The sequence below is a fragment of the Aptenodytes patagonicus genome, chromosome 5 (assembly GCF_965638725.1).
Source record: "Aptenodytes patagonicus chromosome 5, bAptPat1.pri.cur, whole genome shotgun sequence".
NCBI classification, from domain to species: Eukaryota; Metazoa; Chordata; class Aves; order Sphenisciformes; family Spheniscidae; genus Aptenodytes; species Aptenodytes patagonicus.
This window is the reverse complement of record NC_134953.1, coordinates 24,421,603-24,441,676: the sequence shown is the minus strand read 5'-3', so window position 1 is coordinate 24,441,676 and position 20,074 is coordinate 24,421,603. Positions and strand designations below refer to the sequence as shown.

General features: G+C 35.5%; 1 protein-coding gene across 2 annotated transcripts in view; it reads right to left on the bottom strand.

Annotated features, from left to right (window-relative positions):
- The window catches only part of ATRNL1 (attractin like 1), a 555,427-nt gene that overhangs the window by 299,801 nt on the left and 235,552 nt on the right, over nt 1–20,074 (bottom strand). For both annotated transcript variants that reach the window (XM_076339089.1, XM_076339090.1), the window contains exons 22-24: nt 9,731–9,825; nt 9,027–9,105; nt 7,654–7,811 (exon numbers count right to left, since the gene is read on the bottom strand). In XM_076339089.1, the coding sequence (XP_076195204.1) occupies nt 7,654–7,811; nt 9,027–9,105; nt 9,731–9,825 (332 nt within the window). The remainder of the gene's footprint in view (nt 1–7,653; nt 7,812–9,026; nt 9,106–9,730; nt 9,826–20,074) is intronic.

The following is a 20,074-nucleotide window of genomic DNA, read 5'->3' as shown; positions in this document are numbered from 1 at the left end:
ACCTCCACGCTGCTGTCCCACTGATTTCAATTTTAGAATAATTTTGAATTCCTTCACTTAGTGGAGTTGTTTTTTCTAAAAAATAACTCTAGAGCAAAAACTCTCATTTACATTGAATTGAGAAACAATGAAAACATATTTTCATATATTTTAATCAGATATAAGAAACAATCCTATGCAAGACATAAATCTGAATCTCCAGATTTCTTTCTGTCAAACAAACTAAATGTTGCCACTCTGCCATGTCCAGAAAGGTAACTAGATGAGCCACTTTGGCAGGATATCGAAGTGCAAATGTATCATGAGCAGCCACGTGATCTGTTACCCAAAATCTCTGTTGCTTTAGGTCTACATTCTCCTACTTTACAATCGTCAGCTAATTCCCTTATTGTCCAACTTAGTGCCTACAGCCAATGCATAAAGCCTGACAAAATACTAAATATTATACTATAAACTCCAAAATCTTTTCCAAAGCACTATATATTACTAAATCTGTTGGTACCTGAATCACTACTTTGCTATGTTCAGAAAACAAACTTGCATTTGCTTTTCTCCAGTCTCATGGTCCTACCCTCCTGCTTTTGGCCCTGCAATTTCACACATCACTTCCTTCAGATTCTAGGATGGATATTAGCTGGTGCCTAATCTGAACACATTAAGCTCGAGTTTTGTGACCAACTCTGTTGAGGATAATTTTCATAAATACATGTTAATTATTATCAATCCTGACTTTACACTATGATCAATATCATCATCCCTATTGAAAACTGAAGCTAAGTATATATTTACATTTTAGGTTATACTTCAGTCATCTATAAACTAACCCAACCCTGTACTACTAAATGCCTTCTTTTCCTGGTTTTTTTTTTTTCTGTTCCAAAAGAATTTCCTGCTCCTTGCAGAATTGCAACTAAATGATGATTTGGTGGATTTCCCAGGTTTTTGTCCTCAGTATACTACCTTCAAACCTCTTTTTAAGAGGGATTTTATATTTACTGTAAGAAAACCTCAAAGTCATTTTGGAAGCTAATATATCCACTTCATTATCAATACCTGTTTAGTGTTTCAAGAATTACAGTGTCTTTACACATAGCTATACGTAGTTACTCAGCAGCCTCTATGAAAACCATTAAGGCACTTAGAAATTGAATCGTTCACCATAAATCATAGAAATTAGATTCAGGTATGCAATCACTGACAGGAGGAGGTTCTGTACAAGCACAGCTACATGTGGATAAACACATATTTTCCAAGCAAAGATTCCAGAATCATGACCTTTGTAAAATTCGGAAAGGTTTTAAAAACCAAAAAGCTCTGATTTTTATCTGTTAATTTAGTGATTAGGTTTGTGCTGCTGTTGTAACTTTTAATGACAGTGACTGACAAGTTTTACTTCTTGGAGCTTTTACAACAGTGTAAGTCATTTGTGAATGTTAATAATTCAAAACGAATGCCAAACAAAAAAAGCTGAAATAAATTATGATACGCAATAAATTTTATTACAAGGGTAGATATGCTTCTTGATTTACATTAAAATCCTCCTTCAGTTGCTACAGCAGGCTATTAGCAGGGGAAAGAAAATCAATTCTGAACCAGGAGCCAGTAAGCTGAAAGAACACTAGTTTCCCCTTTAAAAAAGAAAAAATCCCTTGAAAATTTATAGATGAAGTAGTTTTGATTATTTGTTGTGCTACATACAAATAAAATGTAAATCTTCACCATAATTCATTATTCTATTCTGGCATAAAAACTAATACAGGGTGCCAAAGATAGTCTTCCTCAGAAACAACAGTGCAGGAAAAAAAAGAACCCAACAATATGCTACTAAAGCTTGCAGTAGGCTTGTTTAAGAAGAATTAAATTCCTTCTTTCCAACACATTTGGGCATTCTACATGTACACTAACATCATCTAACTTCGCTGTAACAATAATTGTTCTATGCTACGGAAACATGTAAGGGATTAACTATTTTATGATCAAAACTGAATCACAAGATTTTTTTTTCATTAAATACAAACCTAATTTTGCCAGGCAGTGCTTTTCTGCTGAGGTTGAACCTTATAATTTAAATTGACCCTCCCAATTAAAACTCAGACACTTGTGAATCCTTCATTTACACTTTAGGGAGGAAAGGAAATAACTAGTAGAACAGTTATTATCTCCTGATATGGCTTTAAAACTGGTAGAAAATTTTGCTGCTCAGGCACAAGTTGAGATCAGACTTACAAGTCTGATGGTTATAAAGAGATATAGGTGCATGAAAGCAGCTGATCCGGAAGCAGTAATGCTATTGCTGTCCTTAGAGACAGAGTACATCAACCGGATAGCCAGGACAGCGTTTTAAGGGTATTTGCTTGTTTCATATGCACTTGCTACTTTTCAGAATATGGGAGCAACTGATGAAAAAAAAGACAAGACATCTGTTACCAGGTTCAATGACAAAAGTCCCTTGCCATAAAATTAGTTTCCTGAGAGTGAAGAACATGTTGTTACTGCTGTTATTAATATTTGCATAGCTGTCAGAAGCCCAAGCTTTATGACCGCTTACTACTTCAGGGACCACTGGCCATTATTTGAGGTGCTGGTTACAGTCTGAGTTACAGCTTTTCAATAAATGTTACAGCCTTCAAATTCCATTACTAGTGGAGTCTGAATTACAGCTGCTCTCAAAATAAAATAAAAATGAGCAGAAACAAGTTATGGGGCATTGCCACAAATTCTGCTCAGAAATCTAGCCTATTTAAGACAACAGCATTTTCTCATGGAGTCCTATTTAACAGATACATAAGACATGGTACACCTAAAGGGCTGGGACTGTCACAGACACTCAGTCAAACATAGGGATGGTAAGTCTGGATGATAAATCATGTCCTATTACTTGGACACTTGAACCCTCTAATAATAAAGATACTTTATACAGACTTCCTCTGAAAAGATGCATAAACTACTGTTGCCTATGAAAGTCTGGAACAGCTAAGCTTATGGCTCTGTATTCATCCTTACTTTCCAGTCAACTCTGCATTACAGGAAATGGAGAAAAAAGTGTGGTATAAACCCTTCCAATAATTCAACAGGAAAATATCCAACATTTGTGTGCCAGCGTATAACTACTACATACTTCTGAGAAAAACTGGTAGCTGTCCATGTTACACCCAATAACAGGTCTATTTGTGGAAAGAGCTCTAAGCTGCAGATGTCCTGTATCACCATCTTTCTACTGGTCCCTTATGCAACCATGTCACATTTCTGCTTCTCCTTTGATGTCAAGGAAGAAGAGATCACATAGCTAAATAAAATGCATTTAGCATTAGGAATTCAAATGCAGCGTTTTCCCCTGAGGGTTGCAGAGCTCTCTTCCCGACTGAGCACCCAGCTGTGTGCCTGTAGCCATTATGGACAGAAGAAGGGTGCTGACTAATGGGAACCTGGAGTACAACTTTATACGGAGAGCGGGACTTCATCTGAAACTGAAAATTTCCTACATAGTTCCTATGATTGGCAAGTAATTCACTGCTATCCAGTGCTGAAGAACTTGTATTCTGAGGTCATTAGGCTCACCAGTGACAAAAAAAACAAAACAGGTCACTGGGTAGTTGCTGGCAAAGAGTTATCAGAGACCAGCACATCTTCAGGAAATTGTTGTATGGACACAACCATCACATATCCTTTTCTCAAAGTCAGGAAATCATATTTCAAAAGAGGATATTTTGTGTTAGAACCATCAGGGATTTATTAAGATTTAGGAAAAAAACTCCAAGCTTGCTGAATAGGTAACATGCATAATAAAAGTACTTGAGGAAGCAACTGTGAGCCACTGATCCAAATAAACAATCACCTGCTGGGATGTACAGTTTTTCCTTGTATTTATGAAAACCTTGAAGAGAACTGAATGCAAAAATAGAGATAAGATAGGTGACTTTGACAGAAAACGAAACTAAGTGTCTTGTATAATGAGGAGTACTGTTCCTTCTCCTACCGAAAATGAAATGGTAAGAGCAGTAACTCCAACACCAACAGCCAAACCTTCCCGATGAAAGACACAAGTAATCTTGGCTCCAGCGCCAGCATAACAGGAGGCATAAAAGGAGAGTGGTGAAATGTAAATCAACAACACAACTTGAAATATCAGTTACAAGGGAAGTAAGGTCACTATTTCTGCTTCCTTAGGAACTCATTCTTTATATAATCTATTTTTGACAAGTCTCAATGAACAATGTAAACACAGGAGACTGGTACTCAGATTGTATTTGAAAAATGCTAGATGTGCTGAAGTATTTAGTCCTCTACAAAAGTATTGTGTAAAAGGCATGTGCCAAATTTCATGTTGCTATCTTACTTATTCCTACAAACAGAGTAGGCTTCTCAAGGAAGCCACAGTAATTTCCTTAGCTCTAACAGGATTAAATGAAACCTTCAGTACTGAGTTGATATAAAATATCACTACGTTTTTAACCAACACAATCTAACCAATGCAGCATGACTGCATTAGTGGAAAGGACTACAGTGCAAATAGTTCGGTGTCTAAGACCATTTATGCATAGGCTAGCTTCTGTGACATCCAAAGCCCTGCACTAGAACACAGAGCTAACTCTCTAATCACCACAAAAAGGCAAAAGTGGTTAATTCAGGAAACTAATTTCTAGACCATTTGAAAATTAATTCAGAGACCATCTAGAAGAGTTCTCCATTCCGAACCAGAACTCGAATCCATCATCAGTATCTCGACTCTCCCAAAGAGTCCTTTCATCAGTATAACAGTAACATCATTTTTGTAAGAATTATCATCCTTTAAATGGATGCTCTCTATGTCCTGGTTTCAGCAGGGATAGAGGTAATCTCCTTCCTAGTAGCTGGTACAGTGCTGTGTTTTGGATTTAGGATGAGAATAATGTTGATAACACACCGATGTTTTAGTAGTTGCTAAGCAGTGCTTACACTAGTCAAGGACTTTTCAGCTTCCCATGCTCTACCGACTGAGAAGGCTGGAGGTGCACAAGAAGCTGGGAGGGGGCACAGCCGGGACAGCTGACCCCAACTGGCCAAAGGGATATTCCATACCATGTGACGTCATGCTCAGCATATAAAGCTGGGGGAAGAAGAAGGAAGGGGGGGATGTTCGGAGTGATGGCGTTTGTCTTCCCAAGTAACCATTATGCGTGATGGAGTCCTGCTTTCCTGGAGATGGCTGAACACCTGCCTGCCGATGGGAAATAGTGAATGAATTCCTTGTTTTGCTTTGCTTGCGTGCACGGCTTTTGCTTTACCTATTAAACTGTCTTTATCTCAACCCACGAGTTTTCTCACTTTTACCCTTCCGATTCTCTCCCCCATCCCACCAGGGGGGAGTGAGCGAGCGGCTGTACAGTGCTTAGTTGCCAGCTGAGGTTAAACCACGACACTCTAATACAGTAATAGACTGGTATCAACCACTTTTGCATATTGTGAAGGTGAAATCTGGTATGCTAAGAGATGCAGATGTAGAAGATCATAAATATTAGAACTGTGAGCCCATTTAGTACTGGCCTTGGAAACTTCAGCCTTTGGATAGGGATGAACCATGACTTCCCTTTCTTAACCCTAAGTCCTAGGAAGGCTCATATATTTTTTAAATTTCTGTTGTATACAGAATTGTAAAGTTAACATATAAAACGAAACTTGTTTTCTCTGAAAAGCTCCCTACTCCATTTAGCATTTGAAGATCTTATCTACTGCTAGAGCACCAAACATAAGAAATCTATATGGGTAATGTGAACTTCAGATATTTCCTTGGAAAAGAACAAATCACAGCATAAAAAAGTTGAGAGCTAAATAATCACCTTGTTGATTTAGGAAGGCAAATACAGAGGATACTATTAACATCCTGAAACAGTTTCCATAATTGGACCTTAGCATTCCTTTTCTGCTGCATAAAATTAGAGGGACTTCATTTCTATATGGAAGAAGTTTTTTATGAAAAATTAGCAGGACAGGAAAGGAATACTCAAGCATCATCATCTCTGAGACAGAACTGTCTAGACTGATGAATTTCAATGTGCCTCAAAAATAAATACAAAAAAATCTGTGCAACTGTGGCAGATAAGGAAAAGTCTGATTAAAAAAACCCCAAACAAAAGAAGGGATGTAACCAATCATCAGGGATTCCCTTTATCAAGCATTAAAACATGTTGCCATTAAGGTGTTATGCTGCAGTGGAAACAGCACAGGAAGGAGCTGCAATCTGCCAACATCTGACAAAGAGTTGCACATCTTAGGAATACATCACCTTAATAACATTTGTCTTACAATGATGATATAGGCACCTTCCAACCTTAAAGGTGAAAGGAGCGTGTAATGTATTTACAGCTTAAATTGTTTCATGGGTTTGTTTAGGAAGGCTATTTGGCAATTGAAGTTGTTCTACCCTTAGAAAGTGGGACTGGTGAGTGTAAAAAATACCCCTAATATGAAGAGGAAAAGAAAGCAGTTAACCTTCAGGTTTTTTTATATAAAATAGTACATGCATAAATGTCAGTAAGTTGCACAAATTCATCCTTTGACACTGCGTAACACATATTTACAGTTAACATCCATGTTAAGAAAAAGTCTAGCTTTACTTAACACAACACAGGAATAATATTTCTCTGTCAGTTTACTTAGAAGATGACTGCTTTAATCCAGGAGGCTCCCCAGCACATGACTTCAAGGCCAGGTTGGATGGGGCTTTGAGCAACCTGGTCTAGTGGAAGGTGTCCCTGCCCATGGCAGGGGGGGTTGGAACTAGATCATCTTTAAGGTCCCTTCCAACCCAAACCATTCTATGAGTCTATGATTTATCATATATATATGAAACAGGCTCTGTATTTTATAAAAACAGGCAGGGGGTGTTCACCAAAATGGAAATCTGTGGAATATTTGTAATTATGGTTAACTGGCAAGTATTTTGAGCTTGTTCCAGTTTCCTGAGCAAATCACTAGGAATTATGAAATTTTACTATCATTTTAACAATTTAATTTTTAGGAATTATTTCCGTAAGGGAGCTATAGCCAAAAGCTGGTCATCCACATAAAAAGCTCCTTGACTGGTGCAGGGGACACAGATTTTACAAATGCAGCTATAGTAATGGTAACTATAAATATTGCTGAAACTTCTGGGGGGTTGGGGAACCAACCATCGTTGCACTGATTTTTTTGAGTCTGCCACTGCACAGTATCTCATTATTCCAGAAAATACTCAGTGAAATTGATTCCAGTGAGTCAAAGAAGAATATACATTCTAACCAAACACACTTAGTGTTAACTGAAGTTTGGAATATTGCAATATGATGTAAACATTCAACCTTTAAGAAAATCAGAGGCTAAGAAAGCTAATGATTAATGAAAGATTACACACAAATATCTAGGTACACACATACATATTTGTATGCCTTCCTTTATGTATACATCTAAATGCACAAGATATATTACAAATAAACATTTATATTCAATAATTTTAATTTCAGATTTGAAAATCTACAGTCTGAAGTCTGATTCACTACTGAAAGCACAATTCTTATACACAGAAAATACAGCATGCAAATAATACTATTTGTATACTTTCTGTATGAGTGAAAACATGGAATTCAATGTAAAGCTAAGATGTCAACATCTTTATAAGCACAAAACAGTCATACTAACCTGTATTTTGATTGGCCAGGAGAAATTGCTGACATAGACGTAGAAAGTGATGTTTGGGTTGCTCCGAAAGTTAAATTTTTCACAGGAAAAGCTATCTCTGTATTCCTTAATATTAGCCTTAGAAACAACAGGAATCTCTTCTCCAGATATTGTTCCAGCTAAAAAAACCCATATGTAGATATATTTATGACAAATATTAATGATTGTTAAAGGTGCCAAAGTAAATTTGCACAGGAAACTTAAATTCTTGAATTACTTTTGGTGTCTTCATTGTACAACTTTAGTAACCCTTTATTATGGTTTACATGGCACATCAGGTATATTACATATACATACAAAGAATTCACAGAAACTCCTACTCTGGTTTCAAACGATTATGAATGAATCATAAAATTGATAGAAGTTACACGAATTTTAGAAGAAAGTTGTTATGGTCAGCTAAACAGATAATATGCTTTCCTCTATTTACATTCTACTTCAAAAAAACCCTCACAGGTTAATAAAACTTGAAAGTGAATTTGTCTACATCTTACATTATTGCTGTAGAGTTTTAATTGTTCATGAAAACTTTATTAACATACCTACTAATAAACATGTATCATTTTTTGCAACTATATGGGTGTCTGTGCCAAGTTAAAATAAAGGAATAAATAGCATTTACTAACTATGGTATGTTAAAATACTTCAGAATTACATTGATGAGGAAATTCATGAGTTCATGTAAGACAAACTCTGAACCTTCTTTAAAAAGATTTTTTTTTTTATTTTAGTACGTTTTCATTTTAAGCATCATACTTCTCCTTGGATGCTTTTTCAGAAAGTCAATAAAACCAATTCAGAGAAACTGTCTAAATAAAGCCTTTTTCCTTCTTCTTAAAACAAAGAAGAGTAATGGGGTTCAAAGTTGGAGAAAAATAGATAAGCAGCTCCTTTATCAGCATACACAGAAGAACTTTATTGTTTGATATCAATGTTAAGGTTAATAATTAAATTCTTAGCTTGAACACTGAAACAAAGAAATAAATTCTCAGTCTCTTCAGTAGTTAAGGAAGCAATTTATCTTAATTAAAATCACAGCATTTCATAACACTGCCATTTTAAAAATTTAAATAGACTACAAGCTTTTCCTACCAAAGTAATTTTAATTGAATAGGAGAGGAAGTTAACATGTTAATGAAGCTTTGTTCAGATTGCAAATTATCATCTGAGGTTTAAATAATATAATTAACAATGGCATAATGATAATGGCAAAAGAACACATTTGGTAAAGTTCTATTATCAAAATTAGCAACAAAGAGACAATCAGGTTAAAATAGCTTAAAGGATCATGAAATCATATGGGAAAAAGTCGTCGTACCAAAATTCACCCTCACCTGTAGAACCAATAGACCATGTAATATTGAGGTTGAAGTTGTTTGATGCATTAATTGATATATCCAAATTTTTATTTGACTGGATAAAAAAAAAGAAAATATATTGAAGTTAACAAAATATATCAGAATGTATTGAATATATATCTATTGCACATAACTGAATATAGCCTTTTAATTGTCTTCTGTTTTTCATTTTAAACATAAATAGAAGTGGTAGTAATTCAGAGCCAAAGGCAATCCTCTCTTTTGCTTCTGTAAGAACAGGGTATGAGTAAGCATATAACCACACCAGTTATCTTTTCAGATTGTGATAAAACTGATTTCATTATTTTCTTCATAAAATTAAAGAAAAAATAGATGGCAAATGGCTGCATTTTAATTATAATTCAGAAATTACTTTTCTCATCTGCTAATAAAGATTTCTTAACTGAATGGTATACTCTCAGGAAGATACTAAATCTTGTTATCCATGGGAACAACAATAAAATAAACCAGCTGATAATTTCTTGGAATATTCATTGATCTGAAGTACATCTACCATTTAGAAAGTTTTCCCAATGAATGCAATTTACAGTTTTAAAAAAGATTTGACATATCTCTAATACCTTATAGGCACCTGGCAAACCTTTAATCATGGTCAAATACAATGGAAATCTTAATCATGACTCTCCAAAACTTGTCTAAAGTTAATAACATTTTCTTACCTGTTCTGGATTTGCTATAAAGTTTATGGCAGTGTGATGGCGATCATCCTCTTGTAATAAGCTGAAGGTGAACTGGTAATCAATCAAAAGACTGTCTGTGGGCAAAACAGAAAGTAAAAATAAAATAGATTCAAGTGTATACATATTAATGTTATGCAAGCACCTAAAAATGTACTATTCACTTTTATTTTAAAAAGCATGGAGTAATCTACAAGTCAGAATTATTCACATGTACTTCACTGTTTAAGTATTTGCACTATAATGTCTTGAAGCAATAAAAAAAAAAAACCAAAGTGAAGCAGTAACAAAAAAAAATTAAGAAAAATAACTAAATTAAGAAAGAGATTCTATCATGGAGTCAGAGCGTCTATTCCACATAACTTGAAATAGTCATTCTTTGTTAAGTAACTATTCCAAAATACAGTATCAAGTATTGTTAGAGTGTTTTTAGTTCCCTAATTTTACTCTGAAATAATTATTCAAATACTCTGTTCAAAATGCATTTAAATATTTTAATTTCACAGTCATACATTTTACTGCGTTATAGAAATGGTTTACATAGTTACATTACTATAACACATTTTAGAATTATTAGTTTTAAAGTTTGGGGAAAACAGTTGCATCTATAGTAAAATTATACAGTATGAAGGCATGATACTATAGTAAATAAGATTGCTAATAATAAAGTGGCACAATGGAATTTTTAATAGAAATTATTTGACTACCAAGCACATCCTTTCTAAATTGCCAGAATTCGAAGAGATTTTGTAAGTGGCAAGTGATATATAAACTTTTCATACAAGAGAAACAAGTGGCAGTTTAGTATTGACTCAAAAAGATTATATTTCACTTCCAAATGACATTTGTTCTACACATTTTTCTTTCAACCCATGAAAGGAATGGAGTCTGCCAGGCAGTTCCTATTCATGCCATTTCTGTCACTGCACACTAACAGCACTCCCCTGATGGCCAGCTACAGTTGGCATAGGTGCAGAAGGGAGAAGGGGCCATACTCAGATGACCCAAACCATGCTTAACCCTTCCTGGAAGGAGCATAAAATGATTGGGACAAGTCAGAAGACATAACTTTTGAGCCAACCCATTGTGTTCCTGAAGTTGGAGGAATGAGATTAACCTTTAGTTGGGTCATAGCACTAGGAATGACTGAGAAGTAACTTTTCTGCAGGCGGTGGTGGGTAGCGGTGGGTGGGGTGTGGATTTGTCAAGGTGAAGCAGGTTTCCAGCACCTTCGTAATGTAAGAAAAAGAGCCAGTCACCAGGGATGACTGTTGCTACAATTCATAGAGGGTGCCATGTAGAATCCCAGCAGGCAGTGTTCAGTGCAGTCAGGTAGTCAAGAATCAGCAGAGCCCTCAGAGACATAAATTGTGTCAGCAGATTAATAATCCTTGTGCAACAGTCAGCTGTGAACCAGAGGTGGGTGCGGTGGATGGACCTTAAATGCTCTGTTACAGGGGCAAGTATCTTCAGATCTAACAGAATACATCTTCTAACTCTTTGACCATTATGGTTCTACAGAGATCAAAAGATTCTGTTTTTACCTCTGTCCCAAGAAATAAGGAGGTGCCTTGTAAGTGTACATGATTCAGATTATTATTTTGTGCATGTTAAAATATGGTTAGATGCAAGTCGTCTTTGACGCTACATCCTAGTGAATAACTTTGAAGCCCTGTTTTGATCCCTCTCTTGACGACATTCTACTAGTCACCAACACCACACGAGCAGTGTGTTACAAATAAAAAATATGTGATCATAAAAACAAAGTAAGTAAATACAAAGAGAGTAAAAGATTAAATCAAAGCAGGAAAAAGCTGTGTCAGCCTTTTGTTGGACTCAATAGTTTGCTTAATGCTGACAATCACCTTCTCTGCAGCAACACATCATCTGAAAAAATACACTCTATTGTATCCCATGGGAAGCTTGACATAGGAGAAAAAAAGCTTACTGGTCAATGAAGCATGAATGTAGCTCCCTGTATTGTCTTAATAGTTAAAGAAAATGTTTTGGGGAGGGGGGTTTGGTTTGTTTTTTTTTTATAGAGTGTGCAAAGAAAATTAGAAAATAAAGGAGTTACATGAAAGGAATTACCATGACCTTCGAAGCTGAAACGTCCACTTTCTCTATTATGAGTCACTATAGTTCCATTATTTGAATAATAAGTTGATCTAGATGTCTTAGATAATGAGTTTTGATCAGGTATTTGCAAGCTTATGAAGGCAAAAGATGAACAAATATTAAATTAAAAGACCCCATTTATTTATTAATACTACTCTACACTTCTATAGCTATGCAAATCTAATTAATAAAGTCTCATTGACTCTATTAGTAACAGTGTGCCATATCTACATATTTAACAGTAAGATTACCATTGCACCAGAACACATTTAAAGGTAGCAGGACAGCAAAAGATGGCAAGTAGAGACTGACCCCTATTAAAGGGATTAATAAACTCTTTAATAATCATGAGTAGCAAGGCCAAAAGGCTAGGAATAATGTATAGATATGCTAAATCTCCTGATCTGGTCAACTTGGGGTCCCATGAAATACAAATGACTGCTTTAGCATGAATCTTTGCAAACAGAGTTATTGTAAATGTATGGTGGACAAGCACTACAGCATGAACTCCTACGGAAATTCTGGCTACTGCAAAGGCTACAAGATGCAAGAAGCAGTGTAGGCAGGCCTTCTGGACAAGATAATGTTGATTTGCTCACAATAGAGGGAAAATGACCATTTAAAAATGCCTTAGTGTTCTTCTAAGCCCAGATTGTGCCCTCTCAGAGATGCAGAGTATCAGCAAAAGACCAGCAGTGATACATACTTAAAGATCTCATCATAAGGCAAAACTGAGAAAAGACACAGGACTTGTCTCCCAATCATATATGAATGAACAGCTTTTCTGCACACAAGTTTAAAAAATTTCAAAGTCATTTACTCTTAAAACAATATGACTACTTTTTTTCTGGGGTTTGTTGTTGTTGCTGTTGTTTTGTTGTTGTTTTGTTTGTTTGTTTGCTTTTTAATTTATGTTTTACTTGCTAAAAGCCAAGAAAATAGGAACTTGTTTTTCAAGGAAGGCAGGAAAAGTCCTTACATTCATAAAAGGTGTTAAACTATACAGATCCTCATAACTTTATCATCTGTAACAAATCAGAAAAATACTGCCACTTTTTTTTTTTTAAAAACTGCATTTTTACCCACAATAGAGTTGAAACACTAATCATCAAAACCAGTAACAGTTGGTTATGTATGGCACCTTTTATACTCAAGATATCCCGAAGTATTTTATGGAGTTCCATTAATAGTTTCAAAGATAGTTATATATCCCACACAGTGGCCATTATCTCCTCTGCAGTAGTCAAAGAGCCTTAAACAACGCAGCTTGTGTTATTCAAGAAGAGTTCCGAGAGCCAACACATGGAACTCGCCCTGGCAATCTTCAAGGTGCCAAAGGACCTTTAACTTATGCCAAGCCAGCCCTACAAAATGGGAAGCAAAGATCTTCACTGAACTATTCAGAAGTTTTTATTCCAGAGAGACCTGCAGTAGAGAGGGACAAATCATTAAACCTGTCTTGGCCACAGAGTGGATGCTGCAAAGCAGAAATACATATCTCTTCATAGACGATTCTAATTCAGGGAAGATACCTGAAGTGCGTACAACTTGAATGAAGCAGACAGCAGTGCCTAATGCAGTTATATGATTCAACAGTGCAAATGAAGTTGGGTGCAAATGAAAGAGCTGACACAGAGCAAACACTCCTTCCCATCTTTCTGAGGACTGCAAAAGTATGCTGAAGAAGTTTCACAGTTTGGAGGAAGGTTTATTTTCATAGTGAGGATACTTCTGGTTGGCCAAAACTTTGAGAAAGATTTGCCTGGACCTATTCTTAAATGAAACATCCCAAATCTCTGGAAGGCTCTAAAGCTAGATTTAATTAGAAAATAAATTAGTAGAACTAACTTAAGAGGAAATTCAAAGTGAGAGCAGAAATTAAACAGAAGTCTCTCCTCCATCTATTGCATCCTGCTGCTGTCTGTCTCTCTCCCCTTCCTCCCTCTTTCCATTTGTTTCATCCTATACAATAGGAGAGACTTCCCCCACATGTATTCAGCAGCTCTCAGGGAAAGTATCACCTCCCTCTCCTCCAGATGGCTTCACCTTCTACAGACTGAAGCAGGCAGAACAGCTTTCCCTCCCATTGCCAAGCCCCACCCTAAACGTAACCCTGAAACACAGTCTGTGCCAATACATCTTAAGTGCACATTAACAAACTAAGCAGTTACACAGCACATTACATCGTATTTCCCAATTCATAGTGCCATTCGGCCCAGACAGCTTAGCCTGGAAATAAATACAAAATTTAAAGTAAAATTTAGTTGTAAGAGTACGACCTGTTCTGAATAGTTAAATGTATAAATAGCCAAATGTATAATAGCTAAATGTAGAAATAGCTATTTAAAGTACATTCAGTATATCCTGTTGATATATATTGCTGTGTATATTTACAATCAGGAATTTAGAGAAGACTGAGATTTTACTCCATGTATTTTTGTTTCTACTTTAAACCTTTAAAAAGCCACCATATGTATTTTTACCCTTTACATGAACACATGAGACTTTTTATAAGTGCTTCTGTTTATAAAGACACACAGAGAACAGATTGCTTCAATTAGGAAAGAAATTTGGATCACATAAACAGAAACTAAAAAAACTCACTGCATTTATATTGTAACATAGGATGACAATGAAAGCACAAAGATAACAAATACTAAACATAATCATCAAATATGATGAACATCAATCATCATGAGCAACACCTGATAAAAGCAATCTTATAATTTTCATCTGGGTGACCTACAGAAACAAGATTTTAAAACTGTTTTCAAAATCTGGTGAACTTTGAAAACAAAATAAACAAATTCAAACAACAACATTTCCATAACAGGTAGCAATCAAAATATTATCAATGGCCATTAACATCCAAAAATTAAATATACAAACTTATAGAATTATTTCAGTGAATTGTAGAAGAAAATGCTTGATTCTCTAGAAGTACCATTGATGCACTCTGTGGTTCATTTTGGTGACTTTCATTTTTCTGTAAGAATTAAAAAAATCTAGAATATGAATCCCACCTTCCTTCAAAACATATTTCCTCAATCTAAACTTAATTCTCAACACATTCTAAATTCACAAGGTGTCAATTAGCTATAATGATTTTCCTAAGAGACTAAGTAGTTAACTATCTTGAGCACTGCATAGACTCTTCTCTTAACTATGGAAAAAATGTTAATGACATTACAGAATCACTGTTGCGTTCTTTTATTTTTAAAAAAGTTAACTGAAAAAGAATTTACCTGAAACACACCATTTTTTTAACAATTACTTGCTCTTCTACATATCCCCAATCTTTTGGAAATATGCAGAAGACAGTTTCATCTTAGTTTTGGATTGTTTCAGTAAAATCCTAATATCCAGCATTTCATTTTTTTTATGCCATCAATATCCTCCATGTTTACATTTTCCCACTTAATATGTTTGAAATAAATATTTTTTAAAAAACTGATGTTCAGAGTTTCCCTACACCAATGGGCAAGGGAAAGAGACAGAACCACTATCACATTACAACAGCAATAATTCCCTCCTACTTTGTGCTACTACAAGTGACTGTAAAATGTCTAGTTTGTTATTGGCTCAGATATGCAGCCCAGACCTTCATCTCAAACCTGATATAAGAAACAGGTGACTCAAGTGACAGCCAGACAGAATTTAAACAGCCACACACTAGAGTGTAATCTATAATCTCCCTGAACTTTTATGTCTAAAGTTCCACAGGAAAAGTTCTTGAGGACATAGCAATCTCCTACACAAACTCAGAGCCCACAGCTCAGATCTTAATTCCCCACCACACACAGTATTTGGAATCCACAAGCTGGGTATTTTTGAGTCAAAGTTTCTCCAGGAGTCAGCCCAGTGCATCCTAAGCACAGCTACTACAGAGTTCAGCACAAACATCAGCGGCCACAACACTATGGCATGGCCTCCTCTTCAGAGCTCTCACCAGGAAAACACGTTGTAGGCTGCCTTCTTTTTGATAGTATTAAACGCAACTCCTCCTATTTTTGCCTAGCAGGGTGTGTGCTCCTGTCGCCTTAGTGTGGGCAAGGGAGAAGCAGGAGAAGGATTCACACCAGCAGGGAAAAAAGATTCAATTTGCACACAGAGAGACAGAGACCAGAGGAAGTCAAATGACACAGGCACTCAGCAGGGAAAGGGGAGTCCTACAGTCTAATTTTTGTTCCCAGGCATGTTGCTTCATTTTGTATTAAAAATCATTGAATAAAGTAGAAAAAGAATATTGGGAGATAAGACCACAATACCATCCTTACATCATCAACGGTCAAATATAACAAGGACTTAGGGTTATTGAGTCTTTTCACCTCTTTATTTTGATTTTTTTCAAAACCCTTGACTGCTTTCACAGTCAAAAGGAGTCATTAAAATCAATTCAAAATGTCAGTAATGAGCGCATGTGAGAACACAACAATAATTAGGCAAAGAAAGCCATTTAATTAAATGAGGAAAATAAATTTCAAAGCAATTGTTTAATCCTAGTATTGCTGTTAATTTTCAAGAAACTGTTCTCTTTCTTTAATGAAAGCCCATGACTTTTAATATGGTTAATATGGCGTAATATGGGAGGTTTATACTCATATCCAACAAGGAACAGACCTATTCCCATACTCAAGTTTTTGCATTAAAAGAAAACTTTGTGTTTTCTAAAACGCCAGAATGTTCCCAAAAGAACAAAGGCCAGACAGAAGTCTTGATTTGAAATTCTACTTCAGTATTTCTGAGTGCCACTACAACTCTCTAAGAATATATAATTACATTGGTAATTATTTGTAAAACATATTTTTAAAAATTGGATACGTTTAGTATAAATGATAAAGTTATATACAAAAAGGTATGTTAAAGAGGAGTATTAACACTGTAAAATGAACCACTACAATCAAGGGTGCCTGTGAATTATTTTTGCGTGAGTGCTCACTTAATGGGCAGCTATTCAACACTTTGTTCTACGTTCAGTACTCAGTGTTGGGCCCATGCCTCATTTACTACATACTACACAAACCCTTTTCTAAAGACAAAATTAATTTCTAATGTGGCTTTCTATAGTATTCATCACTATCATTTTCTAAGTTCTTCAGAAAAGTTAATGAATTTGTTACAACATTACTGTGAGATGAGCAGGCATTATTAGTCCCATTTTATAGGACAGGAAACGAAACAAAGAGATGAAGGACAAAAACATCCATTAATCATGAGTAGCCAATCTGAAATACCTAGAGTTTGATTTTTCATAGTATTTTGAATTATATAATACTACATGTGATCATTCTTATTTTGCAGCTCCTTCCATCATTCACTGTAATTCTTTCCACTTTTAAAACAAAACAGGAAAGGAACATAGATTCATATTTCCATGATCACTGATTCATCCCCCACAAATTAATTCATTCCACACATTGTAGAGGGAAAGCTCCTTGGGAAATAGTATGTACCCGTGTTATTAAAAATTGTACAACCATGCCCTAATAAAGAAGCAAATAAAAAATGATTGTGCCAGCAACCTTAATTCTTCCACTTTCCTGGCACCCACTGCCTAAATAGCATATTGCAATAAAGGGGTTTTATTAAGTAATTTTAAGAATCAGGCTGGAGTAAATTCTAGAGAACTGCTTTACCTTTGAGATGGCTTCTCCCTTTCCCCAAATCTTTCCAGTAGAGCATCCCAGTTCACTTCTTCTCTCAGCAGAGAGGGAAGAATGAACCTAAGTTCCCAGAAATGGAGCAAGAACGTACATAACTGGACACATTCCTGGGTTTTCTACCCCGGCTACTGGTCATTCTCCCATGGCTCCTGTCACATAGTTTCTTAATACACATTCCTAAAACTGAACAACACGGCAAAAGATTTTCATATATATACAAAATTTCTGAGAAATATGTCCAGTATTTGGCTACAAAAGTTAAAGTTTAGCAAAAGTTCTAAGCCAAAAGTACTGCAATGTATGTCAGACAGGCACATGAACAGAGCATGCAACCAGACCCACTCACAACAAAGCCTCGTTCCCAACTACAACCTAATTATCACATTTTATAAATGTTAGGTGAGGATCACATGATCTTTACCTGATCAATTAACAAAGTGGTTTTTTCCCATTTTTTTTTCTGATAACTAATAATAATTAAATTATGCTGAAAACTAGTGTAATGGACATTAAAAGATGTCAACATGTGCTTCCTCAAAGAGAATCCTTATGGCCAACTTGAAATCATGATGGATGGATAGTCACTAAATCTGAAGGAAGAGATGGTACACTATTGAGAGTACTAGCCATGAAACAGAAAATTAGAATGTTTAATAGCAAAGGATGAGTAACAAAAAGATGGAAAGCTTCTTCATTCACCGAATAAATGGCTGGCCTTATGTACAACCATGTACATATTAACAAGAACTTTTAAGACTACAGTTAAGAAATTATATTTCAACCATTCACTTCCACCAATAACATTATTTCAATATCTTCATTACACTAAAAGGCAAACAGACAATTATGTGCCTGAGTTGGTCCATTTTCATCATAATTCTGTATTACTGAACTACAATAACTAATTTTGTGAATAGAAACCTCATTAAATAGCGCTGTTCTATTTTTACTTGTTGAAATAACTTTTAAAGTTAGAGTAGGAACCTCCCTCACGACTGCAACATCAGACCCACCACAGTCAGTCTTCCCACGTTTTCCTATTTGGGGAACTCTCTATTCATGCTGATTCTAAAATTCATACTCTCACCTCTTCATTGCACAGGCAGTTTGTCTCTCTCCTGCTCTTTCTAGCAATTGTTCTCTATTTCCAGTAAGAGTTTGTTGAGAACAGACCTCTCTATCAGCAAAAATGTCTCTTTTGAAACCAAGTTCCATTATCAAATGCTATAAATCATATTCATTTGTGACCAAAATAAATTCTGCTTGCATTACATCAAAGTTAGTGGGTTAGCACCAGACCTATTTTCAGTCAGGATAATTATTTTGAACTTTCAGAGCAGCTGCCTGATTCATTCCTCTGTTGTCTGTATCTAACAGTCATCCACTGCCTCATTTGCATTGTTACATTGAAATATGTTGGTGTCCAACATTACTTGTCCATTGTGACAAAACAAAAAGTCATTTACTGTGAAGTCTTTACTATAAACTAGCAAAACTTCCATTTTTGCTAAATGTAATGAGAGCAGAATGAGCTTCAAAATACTCCAGCACTTACTATTTATATGCCTTTTTCCATGTAGAGAAAGAGCACGCGAGAATGAATTTCACAGAAGTTCAAAGTTTTTAAAAAACATACAGCAATAATTCACTGTTTCTTTTACTGTACTTTAAAAAAATGTACTCGGCTAAAAAGCCCACAAAAAGACATAGGGATTAGTGTCATAATCAGCAAATTGGGTAACTAAATTTTATCTTAAACAGAAATCTTCTCTCTTCTGAAATTTTCAGCTGCTACTTGGAAAGGTCTAATAAGTTGTCAATTTTGATCCTAAGGGAGGGCCAGATACAGAAAAATCTGACCCGTATTAAAATTTTATTCAGCTAAATGTTACTAATAGTCTAGGCTTTCTCTATATTGACTAAAACTTTCTGAAGATGACTGATCTCTTTCTAAGACAGATATGCACAGAGGTCAGATGAGTAACCCTTGATTCTCTCTACTGACTACAGAGAGACCTACAATTAATTAATTAAGGCTGTATCTGTCATAGAAGTAAATATGTAGGTATGTAAATGTTATGATAAGCAAGAGAAGACTTGTTGCTGAGATCTAAAAACTGAGGAACATATATAATTACCTGGGTTCTTTTAAGAATACAGTCTAAAGATGATGTTCCTGAAGTATTTAAACCATTGACCACAGCCAGATCTCATTTTTTTCATAGATTCTTCACCAAACTCTTAACTGAAAACACTGCAGCAACTGATGGGGTTTGTGTGAACAGCTGCAGACCCTTTACAAGTTCTGCCCAGGACCATGGTCCATAAACAGAGTTTGGAAACCAATGAACTAGAGAATTATGAACAAAATATTAGTAAAAGAAGCAACAACAAAGAAAAGTGAATGCATCAATTGGCAGTTATTTAAACATCAGTTTTAGAAAAAAGGTCTAGATTTCTCTGGTGATGGAGCATTTCAAAGCTCATAGCACAGGCATTATGATTAGTCAAAAATATGTGTTATTACTCGATAGTAAGGACTGCT